At 42.2% G+C, this 16,322-nt stretch overlaps 1 protein-coding gene across 6 annotated transcripts in view; it reads right to left on the bottom strand.

Moving 5' to 3' along the window:
• Nucleotides 1-16,322, bottom strand: part of RALYL (RALY RNA binding protein like) — an 835,206-nt gene that overhangs the window by 50,489 nt on the left and 768,395 nt on the right. For all 6 annotated transcript variants that reach the window (XM_068237573.1, XM_068237569.1, XM_068237570.1 and 3 more), the window contains one exon: nucleotides 2,735-2,848. In XM_068237573.1, the coding sequence (XP_068093674.1) occupies nucleotides 2,735-2,848 (114 nt within the window). The remainder of the gene's footprint in view (nucleotides 1-2,734; nucleotides 2,849-16,322) is intronic.

Raw genomic sequence — 16,322 nt, 5'->3', positions numbered from 1 at the left:
CTGGACATCACGATTTTGCTTTCACCAACATGTTTGCAAATTTTACTGTAAAAATTTGCAAACTGGAAGTTCAAGGCGAGCCCCATTGACTTTAATGGTAGGCGTCACAAAACCTCCAGGGCATCTCTGATTGGCCCAATAGACTGCCTGTTACTTGACAGGAAACTTGACAGACAGCCTACTGGGCCAAAGTGCGAGGATAATGTCCTTTAAAGGGCAACAGAAGTGAGAGGACTGTGTAGGCTGCCATGTTTATTTCCTTTTAAACAATACCAGTTGCCTGGCAGCCCTGCTGGTCTGTTTGGCTGCAGAAGTGTCAGTAACACCAGAAACAAGCATGCAGCTAATTTGTCAGATCTGACAATAATGTCAGAAACACCTGATCTGCTGCATGCTTGTTCAGGGTATATGGCTGAAAGTATTAGAGGAATATAGGGTCAGCAGGGCTGCCAGGCAACTGGTATTGCTTAAAAGGAAATAAACATGACATCCTCCATATACCTCTTTCACCAGTTGTCCTTTAAAGTGATTGGATCCGCAGGGGCTCAGGGCAGGATGAGTGGAGCTCTTGTCATTGCCAATTAACAGGCATAAGCTCATAGCGCTCGCTATGCTACTCTGATAAGGCACGCTAATGCTTATAAGGCATGTTAACTCTGCTAAGTCATGTCAACACTGATAAGGCATGTTAACTGTGATAAGGCACACTATTTATTATAGTGAATCAACCCCCAAAGTGTCTGCAACTAGTGGGGCTTTGGAAGAAAAAGCAAAACAAAAAACATAAAAAGAAAAGAAAGAAAAGAAATGGTATGGCTATATATATATTGCTAATTATTATGGAATTATTATTGTGAAAAAAATAATTACTATTTAATACTTTAAAGCACAGGGCCAGCAGTAATGAACCTGCTATGAAGATGGAGCCCCAACCATGAGTCAATGTTACCAAAGGGCTGCATATTAGAAGTTACCATATGATGCAAAGCATTTCTATGCCACACCAAATCAAAACTCCATCATATCAAAAGCTTCCTTTTATAGTTACCATGAGTTACAAGTAGAAACTTCCAAGTGCTGAAGATACTGTTATGCTTATTGCTCCTCATTTTACTCAGTAGCTTCTGCATGCCTTCCTGTAGCTCTGAGTAGTAGTGGTGTGGTGCAGTGGTTACCTTTGAATTGTGTATATTTTACAAATCTCTCTCTTGGATCCATTACTTACTACACTGGATTGTCTTTTCGGTACTGTTGCACATTTTGTTCCCTGAGATTTTCTCCTCCTTAATTGCAGTTTTAATAACAAGATTTAGAGGATCACATTTTCACCAGCGTGATGCCTTAATAAATAAGATTCAGTGTATTTGCTACTTTCTTATAGTATAGCTCATAGATAATATAGCTCATAGATAGTATAGCTCATAGATATATAAAAATAGCTACATTCTTAATAAACTGATTATTTATATAACATCAACATCCTCCCCAGCACTGTATAGAGTATATTGTCTTGTCACTTAACTGTCCCTCAGAGGGGCTCACAATCTAATCTCTATCACAGTCATTTATCTATAGCATGAGCATGTATCATAGTCTAGGGCCAATTTAGGGGAAGCCAATGAATCTGTATGGTTTTGGGGGGATGTGCGAGGAAACCAGAGTGCATAGAGGAATCCTCCGCAGACAAGGGAAGAAAATTCAAACTCCATGCAGATAGTGCCCTGGCGAGAGTTTGAACCAAAGACCCAGCCCTGCAAGGTGAGGGCACTAATCACTACGCCACCCTGCCGCCCATAAAATTGCCCTATACAATAGAATCTCTTTACAGTAAACTATATAGTAAACCTCTGGCTATAGTAAACTCAGCCCCCAGGTCTCTACCATGCGCCTGTATGAAAACTACAATGTATAACGAATCCTGATATTGTAAACTTCTGATAAAGTACACTACTTGGCCAGGTCCATTGGAGTTTAATAGAAAGGAATTCTACTGTACTTCTCAAAACTCAGCATTAGCTGCGTAAAAAGCACAGTGAGCCCTGTGGCACTTTTATTCGTGCTATTATATAATGAACCTGGGCTGCCTCTTTTTATTGACTATGTCCCTGTGTACTGCCCTAGTTCACCTGGGCCCCCCACGCCCTCAGCTTGGCTGAGATAACTAATGATGTATGGACCCCCTGCAGCTCTTTTTTGCGCGAGGTCTGGATGGCGGTTAACGCTGAGATGTAAAGTGCTGGATCTCTGTTATTCAGACACCTGAGGTGGTCTACAGCCAGGATAAGCCTCTCTTTCACGCTCACATGATACATATCAGCTCCCGCTAAGTTCGAGGCACTTATTTCCAGACAGTGAAAAATCCAACACCAACCACGTTATTACCGAGCCGCTCTATGGCATTTATCACCCTGTGATATTACCTAGTTTAATGAATTATTTTAATAACACTTATCTTCAGCAAAGAAATAAAAAAAAAAAACACCTTATGGTATATTAAAATGACACAATCTACATTGCCACCAAACAGTAATACTTTTGTTAACGGATATGAAGACCAGCTATGTGATGTTGTGCTTATTTTATCTCAATTCCCATAACGTTCAATATCTGCTTCGTGTTCATAGATTTTCTATTCATTCCTAGAAATTTCGCGGCTCTGAGTTATGCTTTCCCTAGCTTTAATTTCCGTCTTAATGAGATTTCAAAGACTGTGCCATAAATCATTCGCACCAACCTGCTTCAGCCTTCTGCTGTTTTTCAATTTTTTCCAGCCTGCCCAGCAAAGAGTCGATCTTGGTTTTGATTTGGGTCAGTTCCTTCTTGATCGTCTGCAGCTCATCAGACTTCACTGGGGAAAGAGAAATGGACAAAAAAAAGCTTGAAAACAATAATTTTATCCCAAAGGACAGATAGCAAAAACCAGCTCAAATGTTCCGTGTATTACGGCGCAGTCATGGGGTATAATTTCCCTGCCTGCTATTTGCGATGTTGTAGGTGATTTTCTGCAGATATTTTTCCAGACGGAGAATAGGGTTCACATCAAGGATCCCAAAAGATGTCACTTTTCAAAGAGAGCCATCAGGCAAACCGAAGATTTAGTGCACTATCATTTTAAGTCAATGTTGCCATTTATTTTATCTGAATCCATCCGCTTCAAAGTGTAGCATAATAGTATGTATTTTCAGCGAGCACTGTATTATCCACGGCTGCACGGTAAGCGGTGTTTGGTTTAAATATGCGTCTAGGTTTTTTGTGCTATATATCTGACAAGGTCAAGAGCTGTGCATTGCATTTTATTCAGACCAGCCTCTTATATCCGCTTACCGATCATCTATACAGCAATGACTGTGGAACTTTGAAGTGTGGCTGCCGCCTAGAGCAGTCTGAACAAAGGTACAGAGTGGACAACACCACCAGGAGTGACATCCACAAGGTCATCGATGCTGAAATGTGTATTGGTGGTTACAGGAGAACTTTTGGGTTTATGGTTTGAAGACATGTTATATGTGGAGTATAATTTTGTGACACTTACGTACTTCACACTTTACAAAATACTTTTGGTGCTTTTCAAAGTGTGCAGCAGTTCCAATTTGTCCTGCTTGATCACGGCTCATGCCTGCGGACTAGCACTGAGCCAAACTGGCTCGGCTTATTCCACTGCGCAGGTGTGAACCGTCCAGTGACTGCATGTTGTGGCTGCTCTTACTCTAGTACAGGGACATGGCCACGAGCTTTGGAGGTCCCAGTGCTGGAACAGTGAGGTGAATGGGATGAGGGGAGCCTCTGGAGGACCTAGAGGTTTCCCTCTAGTAAAGTAAATATCCGAAATTTCCCCCCAAATACCTCAGGCTTGCTTTAAAGGATATTGTATGTAGGGAATGGTAAATTCTTCACCACAATATATCAAATGCTCAGAGGTAGGTATCCGCCAAACATCAAAACTAGAAAAGGCTTACCAGCTCCCAACAACCCACATTATAAGGTTGTGAAATGGCTCATGTCACAGATAACGTCCAGGGAACATCAGACGTCGTGAAGATCCAGTGGACATCCGTGTGGAGGTAAAGTTTCAGGAATTTATATAGGAAAACAAAAACGGCAATATCTAAGCGTAACCCGTTTATTTAGATAAAATTTCTTTAAAAGGCAGTAGACATAAAAACGATAACTCACATACGGGGCCCATAAACAGGGAACCCCAGAAGATTAGCGCGCATGTAATGGTCAATCGAAGATCAATAGACAATGGTGCCGCCTGTTACCTGGGAAGGTAACAGGCGGCACCATTGTCTATTGATCTTCGATTGACCATTACATGCGCGCTAATCTTCTGGGGTTCCCTGTTTATGGGCCCCGTATGTGAGTTATCGTTTTATGTCTACTGCCTTTTAAAGAAATTTTATCTAAATAAACGGGTTACGCTTAGATATTGCCGTTTTTGTTTTCCTATATAAATTCCTGAAACTTTACCTCCACACGGATGTCCACTGGATCTTCACGACGTCTGATGTTCCCTGGACGTTATCTGTGACATGAGCCATTTCACAACCTTATAATGTGGGTTGTTGGGAGCTGGTAAGCCTTTTCTAGTTTTGATGTTTGGCGGATACCTACCTCTGAGCATTTGATATATTGTGGTGAAGAATTTACCATTCCCTACATACAATGACTTTCTAAACCTGCGCTGACCTTTGATGTATGCCTGACTTCTGAACTTTTGGACATTGTTCTTCTCAGCGGCGGTTCCATTGTCCCTTGGCGCCGATATATTTGCTACTATATATTGCTTTAAAGGATACCCGAGGTGACGTGACATTATGATATAGACATGGGTATGTACAGTGCCTAGCACACAAATAACTAGGCTGTGTTCCTTTTTTGCTTTCTCTGCCTGAAAGAGTTAAACATTAGGTATGTAAGTGGCAGTTCCTGTCTGAGTCAGGACTGGGTCAGACTAAAGTGTGACCCTCACTGATAAGAAATTACAACTTAAACCACTTTCCTAGCAGAAAATGGCTGAGAGCAGGAAAGGGATAAAAAGGCTAAATAGCTCATAGATTTTAGCTCTGGCACACTTCAATGAATGTGTAATTGAGCAAAAACAACAAAACAGTAAAAACTTAAAAAGTAGATTTAAATATAAAATAAAACAGTATCTTAAAAAGTCATTTTTAGGAGAAGGAGGATAGATACAATTGTTTATGTCATTAGGCTTGGAAAAATGTAAAGATATGAAACCGAGAGCCCAATATAGTGTAGTACGTCTTAATGAATGGAATAAGACAAAACATCAACGAGTAATATACTCACAAGTCTGGGTTACCACTAAGGCAACCACTGGAAAAGCAGGTGGGGAGAATTATGACCTGACCCCACTCAGGTTTAAGAAATCGCTCTCTGTAGACAGGAAAAAATGGGGATACACCCCTCCACCAAGGGTGGACTAGATCAATGGATAATAGGGAGTAACAGAGGCGCCAAATTAGAGTAAAATGTTTTAAAAACAGCTTAAAAGGAGGGGGGTTGGTGGTTACCACCCTCAAGTATATAGTGACCAGCCAATGAGTCGTATATATATATATAGATAATACAATTTATTTTGCCTGGAGATTTTAAAATAAATTGTATTATCTATATATATATATATATATATATATATATATATATATATATATATATATATATATATATATATCTATATGTATACGACTCATTGGCTGGTCACTATATTCTTGAGGGTGGTAACCACCAACCCCCCTCCTTTTAAGCTGTTTTTAACACATTTTAATCTAATTTGGCGCCTCTGTTACTCCCTATTATCCATTGTTTATGTCATTAGTTTATTTTCACCCCATGTATGCTTTAAACGTTTACTATTATTATACTACTTATTATTAGTAGTAATAGTGTTGCTAGTGGTGGTAGAGGTGGTAGTAGTAGTATTATCTTAGAAATAGGAATAAATGATCCCAACCAATAATGTTTAATATCTTTCTTCAGAGCAAATCTTATTGCAGCTCCCATTTCTACGAAACAGTAAAAAGGGGCGCATGCAGCAAGTGGATGCATTTTTTTGAGATTCGGAGAGGAAATTTGGGCGCCCACTCAGTTAGGATGAAATATAGGAGATAGATGGCCTAACAGACCTTTGGTCTCTGAGGAAGCGGGCTGTCACACGAAACGGCTGTTAGGCCATCTAACTCCTTTATGCCTGTGTGCAACTTAATAAATTTGGAAGCATTTTGGAGCCCAGCGCTATTTTCTACTACAACATCTAGAAACTGAGAGAGAACCTGCAGTAATAAAGTACAAACTGGCTTATAGATCAATGGTATGTGTGATAGCAATTTTGTTTACTCAAAAAGGAGTTACATTTTAAATCCTGCAACTGCATTTCCTTTCTTGCAGTCTTATTCAAAGATCTATGCACAGACCATCGTAAAAATAAAAGCAACTTAATTCACAATGTGGAAATATTGGCACAGTGCCTGCTACGCCTATTCAAATGAGGCCTGTTCATCTTTATTAAGTGTGTCTGAGACAGGTGCTGAGGCAGAACAAATATTAGAGCAACCACCACAAATAAATGCTGCTGATGGTTTATTCAGAGTGAAGTGGCCATCATTGCTAGCTATTTATTGATAAAGCACATGCCTGACCCATTTATCTTTGGAATGTATATTTCTGGAGCACTTGGGTGTGAAGAAAAGGAAAAATATAAGCCATGGAAGCACTAGGATAGGAATCTTTTGAAAGGAACAGATTTGCTACTAATAATAAGATATTTTTTTTTGATTGAGGAGATAATGAACTAGCAAAGCATAAGCTTCCAGGCAGAGAGATTTCATTGGTCTCTGGTATAGCTCACAACTCATGATGGTGAACGTCTTGTGGTGCTGTTCACCCGGCGAACATGATGGTCAAATGTCTTACGCTGTAGTTTGCCAGCAGACTGGTGAAGCCAAAAACTAATATTTGCAAATCTCGATGCTGGTCCACTATGTGTCTGTCGACCTGCATTGCAAGTTTGTAGTAGTTACAGAGGCGCCAGCAGAATAAAATTAGTAATCTATTAAAACCAAATAAACAATTGGGGGACTGCAAATATAAGACCATAAACTGAATTATTATTTGTGTATTTTATTTTTGCAATGGTCTATGCAGTGTTTCTTAAAAGTGCAACAGAAAAAAATTACACACTTTGTAATGGGTGTGATGAGACTAAAAATATATGACCATGAGCTGAAGTAAAAAAGTAGGCTGCATGCAATACATTGCTACTAAATTCCTCCAGTCCCTGCAACTATAGAAAAAAATCAGTTCTTTTAACAACAAAAAATCTTAGCTATCTATTCAGCAGCAACACTATGTGCCTAGCTAGATCTAATTCCATATGCAGAGAGGAGTGGGAACAATTTTGGGAAAAGAAGTGTTCAGGCCGTGTAAGCAGGGGTTAACTCATCTAGACCTCTGCCTCCCTTCAGATGTGCTCCACTACACTCTTCAGCTTCAGATACTTCCACCTTCTTAACCGGAATGTTTTCTGTAATGGTGGAAGTGTTAAATGGTGGAGAGCAGAGTGGAGAGCAGAGTGGAGCACAGACACGGTGTAGGTGAGTTAACCCCTAGCCTGACAACAACAGAAAAAAGGCCTTAGAGGGGATCTAATTAACACGTATAAATACATCAGAAGGCAATATAAAAGCTTGGCGGATGAGCTTTTTGTCCCTAGGCCTTCACAAAGGACTAGAGGACATGATATGCGCATGGAGGAAAAACGTTTCAGCCATTTAGGAAAGGGTTCTTTACAGTAAGAGTGATTAAGATGTGGAATGCATTGCCACAGGAAGTAGTAATGGCAAATTCTATATCTGCATTTAAAGCAGGCTTAGATTATTTTCTTTGCATTGAAAGACATCCATGGCTACAATTTCTAGGCAATGCCCAGTGATGCTGATCAGGGATTTTATCTGATTGCCATCTGGAGTCGGGAAGGATTTTTTTTCCCTTTTGGGGCTAATTGGACCATGCCTTGTAAGGGTTTTTTGCCTTCCTCTGGATCAACAGGGATATGTGAGGGAGCAGGCTGGAGTTGTACTTTGTTTTCTGGTTGAACTCGATTGACGTATGTCTTTTTCAACCCAAATAACCATGTAACTATATAACCCCTGAACACTCAGGAACAATTTTGCTTTTCCCAAAATTGATCTTGCTCATTCCTGGTCACATATCTCTTATTTTGTAGAACTTTCGAGTGGCCAAATACTAAGTTATCAAGGTAGCCCATAGGATAACTGCTGCTGGTTTACACCCCTGCTGCTCTCTGGCTACTAAATTTGGACCAGTACATAATGGGATAGATCACCAAGTGCTATAGTTTCTTTTTGTTTTCGCACAATACTGCCAATGTTTGATTTGGCTAGAATTTTTTATTTGTTTGTTTTTTCAATAGAATTTAGTTTGAATTCAATAATTTCCCCTCGATCAGGGATGTTAAACTCCAGTCTTCAAGGGCCAAGGTCCTCGCACATTTGAGGCACAGCTCAAATTAATTGATGGGACCAAGTCAGGAAAGGCATTGTTCATCAAGTAGAACACATTTCATTATTTCTCGGTCCATCCTTAACACTGACATGGACATGGCCCTCAAGGACTGATGTCTGACACCTGTGAGCTGTGATCTATATAGTAGCACTATCTATTTTTCTTGATGCAGGATAATGGACTGAACAGGGTGGTGCACACTCCCTTCAAATGCAAGTATTTATGTACTGTGACTTGGACTGCATAGTGTTTTTGGGAAGATTCATTCAATTTGACCTAGAAAGTAGTGATGAGCACAAATTTTGCATAGTTGTAATTTTGCATTGATGCAAAATCATAATGCGAAATTTTAAGAAAAGTTGTAATTAATTTTGTCTGTAAATGTAATCAGGAACCATAATTTCACATTTTTAAGTAATTTTTGTCTAATTTTGTGCCGACTTTAGCAGTTAATAGCACAGCCCCCATACAGGATATTGTCACCAATTGCTACATACTGTATGTTAAGAAGAATAGTGGGTACAAGGAAAAAAATGTTTTCAAAAAGATCTTTCAAATAGTTTTTAAACTCAAAAACTAGTATGTAAGTAAGTATGGAGGCTTTGCTATTAACCACTGAAGCCGTTAATTACGCATGGGTGTAATTGCAAAAATTTACAAGGAATTTCACATAATTGTAATTAGCTGATTAAGATAATTACTACTAGAAACCAGAAGGTGATAGGTCAGTGTAGAAAAATGCATACAGGACATTTTAGCGCATTGGAGCGAATACGTTTGTTTAAATTCCTCGATCTCCACAGGTCCAGACATTCTTCCCGCTCGAGCATCTCCTACTTTTTGAAGTCAATTTTCTTTGATTGGTTTTAAGAAAGTTTTGCGGTTTACCCTTTCTTAATCATGAAAGGCTTTTTTTTTTTTTTTTTTTTTGTTTAAATATGGCTATTCAACATATTTTCTCATTGAGCCCTTCTCATCTGAACCCATCTTTACTTGCTTTGAAGGAAAGAAAAACTCATCAGCGCCATAAGTGATCTGTGAATTTGTTCAAATTCAATTTCAAAAGACGTATAATGAAAAGGCATAAAGATTCGGATGTGAGCAAAATGACTTCTGTTCGATGAATGACAAGGGAATAACTTTTCTAAGTACCTTTCAAACCATCCTGAAGTTAAATCCTCGGCTGCAATGGAATGAATAATTTGAGAATGAATAGAGCCCTTTCTGCGCGCGTAGATTCGTATAACCCATCATTCCGGCATCTGCTATCGGTGTCACAGCGGCGCAATAGAAGTGGGAATCCGCCAGCAACAAATGGCTTTGGAGTCTTAAAAAATAAATATTGTTTTATAAGAGACGGTAAGAAAACTTCCATTTATCTTTAGGCGCGGCGGCATTAGTAACGGAAAACAGGCCTTGCATTAAGCTAAAGAAATTCAGCTTTTCCGAGGCAATTTATTAACATAATGCTAACGGCGCCTTGGGAGCTTTTTATGGAATGGCAAAATATATAAACCTATTAATGGTATGTATTCACAGGAGGCTGTAAACTCATAGCCTAGCGGTATTTATAAAGGCATGAAGGATAATGCATGCCGCTGCTGTGGGCATTTGTTAAACTGATCAATATGAACTGGAAACGTACCACGTTCTTGCACAGTGTGGAAAATACAAACTAAGTAGGGCGTGTAAATTCTTCTATCGGCGTTTAGTAGGAGATTAGATTGTAAGCTCCACTGATGCTCAGACCGATAGGATTCCAAAAATAATTCTGGCATGATTTAAATGTACTCTCTTTAAAGTGCACCTGAAAACACACAGGGTGCCACTTTGTATCTCCATGTCTGACATCAATGCCATTCAAGACCAGTTCTAGCTACAATGTGGTCCTGGGCAATATTAACGTAGAGACTAGAAATGGCCCGAACCTCAGATTTTCAGTTTGCGAACCGCAAACACGAACTTCCGCGAAAGTTCGATTCAAGCGTACTTTCGCAAACTGCAATAGACTTCAATGGGAAGGCGAACTTTAAAAACTAGAAACCCTTATGCTGGCCACAAAAGTGATGGAAAAGATGTTTCAAGGGGTCTAACATCTGAGATTTTGCATGAATGAGTGGGATAGACGCCAAAAGTCCAGGGCAGAAATCACATTGAATGCTAAGTTGCAGGCCTAAAGTGCTTTCAAACATCTTGCATGTGTATACATCAACCAGGGAATGTAATTAGAGTTCTGCTTCACAATGACACACCAAACTCACTGTGTAACGCACCGCAAACAGCTGTTTGTGTTGTGACGGCCGTGCTGGACTGGTGCACACCATGGCCAGAGTGCAGGCCATGGCGGTTTTCAAGCCCTAATGGTCGCCGGGTTGTGGTAGCTCAATGATAGAACAACAGTGACTGCCCAGCTGATCAAATTTGGTCTGTCCACAATGAAGCAATGACCTTATTATCTTGGGTGTGCTCCCCCCCCCGAGACACTCATATAGCCATCGGTCATTGCTTCATTGTGATACGCAAGCCCCTTCACCTCAGCAAGGTAATGATCACGAAGGGGAATTGGCACATATACATGCCTTTTGTTTTGTTCTTGCAGCTGAAGTGCAGCCAGAAAAATTAGGCAGGCATGTACACGCACCAGAAAAAATTAGTATAGCGGCAAATTCTGGAATCCGCCTCGAGTCCTGGACCCTGCTGGTGGTGGCAGAGAAGGCAGTCAAGTGGCCTGCGGGCAGAGGTGCTGTATGGGGAGTGACTTAGTCTTGGGGCAGGCAGTCACACGGCGTGCAGGCAGAGATGCTGTGTGTGGGGACTGACTTAGTCTTGGGGCGGGCAGGAGCCCTCCGGGATCCATGCCTCATTAATTTTGATAAAGGTGAGGTACTGAACACTTTTGTGACCTAGGCAACTTCTCTTCTCAGTGACAATGCCTCCAGCTGCGCTGAAGGTCCTTTCTGACAGGTCGCTTGAGGCAGGGTAAGACAGAAGTTGGATGGCAAATTGTGACAGCTCTGGCCACAGGTCAAGCTTGCACACCCAGTAGTCCAAGGGTTCATCGCTGCTCACAGTGTCTACATCCAGACTTAAGGCCAGGTAGTCGGCTACCTGCCGGTCCAGACATTGGTGGAGGGTGGATCCGTAAGCGCTAAGGCGAGGCATTGGACTAAAGAATGTCCGCATGTCCGACATCACCATGAGATTGCTGGTGCGTCCTGTCCTTGCCTGTGTGGACATAGGAGAAGGATTACTGGCAGTGGTACCTTTATTGCGTTGTGCTGTGACATCACCCTTAAACGCATTGTAAAGCATAGTTGCCAGCTTTTTCTGCAAGTGCTGCATCCTTTCTGCCTTCAGGTGATTTGGAAACATCTCCGCCACTTTGCGCCTATACCGAGGGTCTAGTAGCATGGCCACCCAGTACAGCTCATTCCCCTTGGAACCGCTCACGGAGGAGGGAGGCTGTGATTGTGAATGATGCACCTGAAGGAGGAAGAGGAGAAAGAGGGTGGCTTTGCTTTTGTGTGCTGCTTTTCCTCAGGTGCTCTTCCCATTGCAGTTCGTGCTTTTTCTGCAGGTGCCTTAGTAAGGCAGTTGTGCCTACGTGGGTGTTGGCCTTTCCACGGCTCCAATTTTGGTGGCAGAGAGTACAGATGGCAGTGCTCTGATCTTTGGCATACACACTAAAAAATGTCCACACCGCTGAGCTACCCTGGGGTGTGGGCACTATGGTGGCCTCAGCAGCTGACGTTGAAGGGCATGTTGGCTGGCTGTCCATAGGTGGCGACACATGGCGCCGGACACTGCCACCAGCTGTTTCTGATGATGAGCTCCCCCTACTTCTTTCAGGAACTCGTCTCCTCCTACTCCTCTCTGACTCCCCTTTTGAACTGTCCCCCTTATTTTCATGTCTCTTAGGATCCCACGGGGCATCCGTATCATCATAATCATCCACCCCAGCTTCGCTTGCCTCAGACATAAACTGCACCAACAGCAGGTACTTCATCATCCTCCTCCTAACACCTTACGTCCATAGTTTTGCCTAACTCAGACATATGAGGTGATGTAACTTGCTTAGCGCCTTCATCTTGTTGTAACAAGAATGGCTGTGCATCAGTGATTTCCCCACCAAATAACTCCTGCGAAGTGTCAAATGCAGCAAGTAGTGTCAAGTGGTGCTAGTAGTAGCACTTGTGGCTGCGGAAGATGAGGTGTTCTGTGTTAAATAGTCAACCACGTCCTGACAATCTTGGGAGGTGATGGGACGTGCCTTCTTTTGAGCACTGTACTTTGGTCCAGGGCCACACAAAATCACAACAGCACAACCTCGCACAGACCTGCCAGGTGGCCTTCCTATGGGTCTGCCTCTACCTGTTTTGACCATATCAGGGGGATGAAGTGAAAGGTATGCACTGATTTGACTAATATAATGTGCAGTCACACAGGTGCAGTGAAAGGTATGCAGTGACTGGTATTACAATACAATGTGCAGCTGTCACAAAGTTGCAGTTAACCGGTATGCTTGGAATGGTATATTACACAGCGTGTTGTCACACAGGTAGTGTGAGCAATTATGCAATGACTGGTATTACAAATGTGCACCTGTCACACACAGACAGGTACCGGACAGGCACGGTGACACTGCGTGCGCTCACATAGGTAGGTGGGTGCACTGAATGAAGTGAACAACAGGTAGGTATATGCAGTGATGGGTATTACAATGTGCACCTGTCACACACAGACAGGTACCGAACAGGAACAGTGACACTGCGTGTGCTCATGTAGATAGATGGGTGCACTGACTAAAGTGAACAACAGGTAGGTATATGCAGTGATAGGTATTACAATGTGAAGCTGCCTGTCACACACACAGGTAGTCACTGAATATGCTGGGCCTGGCAGTGGCACAGTAGGAATTACCAAGGCTGTCTATGCAACACAAGTGTCAGTGGGACACACACACACCAAAAAAAATAGATCACAAGAACAAGATTAGCTCTCACAAGAGCTGTTGAGGGGTGCTTTTTTAGCAATAAGAATCAGCAAGGAGCAAGCTAAGAAGCCTACAAGAGCCTAACTAAGCTTTCCCTATAGCTCTCTGTGCAACAGCTCTCCTCTAATTACTGCAGGCACACGAGTGAGTCCAAAGCCTGGCGCTGCCTGCCTTTTATAAAGGGGGAGTGGAGTGTAGCCCGATTGGCTACAATGTGCCTGCTGATTGTGATGTAGAGGGTCAAAGTTAATCCTCATGATGCACTATGGGGGTGAATCGAACTTCCGGAAAAGTATGCGTTCGATAGCGAACAACCGAAATTCCCCGGTTCCCGTTCGCCCGCGAACCGTTCGGGCCATCTGTAGTAGAGACCTCTTAACCCCGCTTTCCCCCAAAACACTATTAATGGTAGTGGAGTAACAATAGACCTTGTGGGGGTGGTGGGGCAGGGCTATAGAGGCTCACTTTTCCTCCCCCCTCTTGTGCAGAGTAAGTGCAGGTAGCACGGTTATAAATACCTACGCCATGGTGCAATTTAAAAAACAAAGTAAGACAAAAAACTGAGCCCGAGATAGTATAGTAAATCACAACCAAGGGTGGTAGCAGATGCCAATCAAATAGGAGTAATACTAACAAACATGGGCTACCCAGAAGTAACCACTAAGCAGGCGGTGGGGAGATACAAACCTGCCCCCAGTCAGGATTAAGAAGTCGCTCGCTGTAGTAGGAATTTAAGGGGATGCACTGCTCCACCAAGGGTGGACACATATGAACCAAAAGGTTGGAAAACAATATAAAAACAATAACACAGAGTAGAGACACCAAGAGCCAAATGTAGTGTAGTAGTACTGGTAGTTGAAATTAAGTATGATAGAGTAATAAGCTATACTCACAAAGCAGGGTTACCTCAAAGGCAACCACTGTATAGGCAGGTGGGGAGATTAGACCTGTCCCCATTCAGAACTAAGTGGCTCTCCATAGATGAGGAAAAAGGGGGGTAACACCCCTAAACCGGGGTGGACTCGATATAGCATAGTATGGATACAGAGGCGCCAAAAGAATAAAAGTATCTAAACAGTTTTTAACATGAGGAAGCAGTGGTGGACTTACCTCCTCCAAGCAGACACAAAAATTGCCAGAGTGTTTGTCAAATACAAGTTTATTTACATACTCCGGGGGACTATGCTTTGTCAGCATTGTCCCCCAGAGTATGTAAATAAACTTGTTGTATTTGATGATATGAAGAAAAGAAGAAAATAGACAATCGAGAGCCCCCAATCATGTATTATTGGTGATACAAATTGAATATGCTGTTTAATGAATAATACTCACAAGTGTGGGTTGCCGAGAACAGGCAACCACTAGATAGGTGCGCGGGGAGATTAGGCCTGTCCCCACTCAGGCTAAGAAGTCACTCTCCGTAGAATTAGAAAGAAGAGTGTTCACACCCATCCACCAGGTTGATAAACTTAAATAATATGATACAGAGGCGCCTCTGTATCATAGTATCATTGCTGTATTTGACAAAGACATTGCCAATTTTTGTGTCTGCTTGGAGGAGATAAGTCCACCACTGCCTCCTCACGTTTTAAACTTTTTAGATACTTTTATCTTTTCGGCACCAGGAATCCACACTACGCAATATTAAAACAATATTTTTATCCTTTTCTGGCACCTCCGTTTTTCAAACTTGTAATGGATGCTGCATCTGGTTTCCTTTCCTTCGAGCCAGGCACTCTATGCTGCCATCCTGAGGATCCTGGCGACACGCATCAGGAGCCCGAGGATGTCAGCAAGCATACAATGCGCAGGTGCAGGAGGAGGAGGAGACTGGATGCAGCATGGACTAGGTAAATATAACATCATTCCCTGTGCTTACTCTGCAATGTAGGAGTGGAGGAGGATCACAACAACTGGCCTCTATGGGGGTTGTGAGCGAGAATGGCCCTAACACGAGCGGGACGGGGGGGGGGGGGGGGTGTACATAGCTCCACCACGAGCCCGGTTGTTTTTGACAAATCATCCCCCAAGGTCCACTCTGGTCCACCCCCCAACTTTAAACTGCACATACTGGGGTTGGCATGTGCAAGTCTTTAAAGGGCATACAATAAATAATGAAACTGTAAGGCTTTATTGATTGGTGGCTCATTTTGTAATTTTAAGCATAATGTAGACTTTAGAACAAAAAAGTATAAAATCTCTGCATGAATGACCCGGCACGGACGGGCAGAGTTTCCCTCCTGGAACCCTCAAGGTTTAGCTGCTTTTAGATTAAATAAGCAGCCCTGAGGCTGCTTCAGCATAATTCGGCTCTGACTCTGAAACATATTGCTTTCATGTTTGCATGAGGCCACACAAAGGGTTTTCCCTTTCTTGTTGAAAGCGCATTCATAGACGGAGGCAAAACGGCAAATATATAGCAACCCTAAGTGACCCATTATTTTCCGTTATGTGCAACAAATGGCTGGAGCTCACTGCTGTGAAAAGTTTGTTCAGTGCTTGATCATTAACCATCCTGCACAGATCTATAAGTAGACACAAGTTTAAAGCTAAAATCAGGATCATGGTAAAATAAACTAATGTCATACATTAACCCCTGATTAGGTACAATCTCACACAGAACAAAAGTTTACACCGACTTCCAGAAAACACTAAAAAAGTTGAGGCTCCCATAATGCAATGGTGGTGAAACGGGAAGGAGTCAAAAATATATTGTACTCATTACCGCAAGCCTACAAAAGTTGTATTTGTAAGCATGGATGAGACAAAGCAGGTATATTGGGCG

This window comes from Hyperolius riggenbachi, chromosome 5, assembly GCF_040937935.1.
Source record: "Hyperolius riggenbachi isolate aHypRig1 chromosome 5, aHypRig1.pri, whole genome shotgun sequence".
Taxonomy (NCBI): domain Eukaryota; kingdom Metazoa; phylum Chordata; class Amphibia; order Anura; family Hyperoliidae; genus Hyperolius; species Hyperolius riggenbachi.
This window is presented reverse-complemented; position numbering and strand designations above follow the sequence as displayed.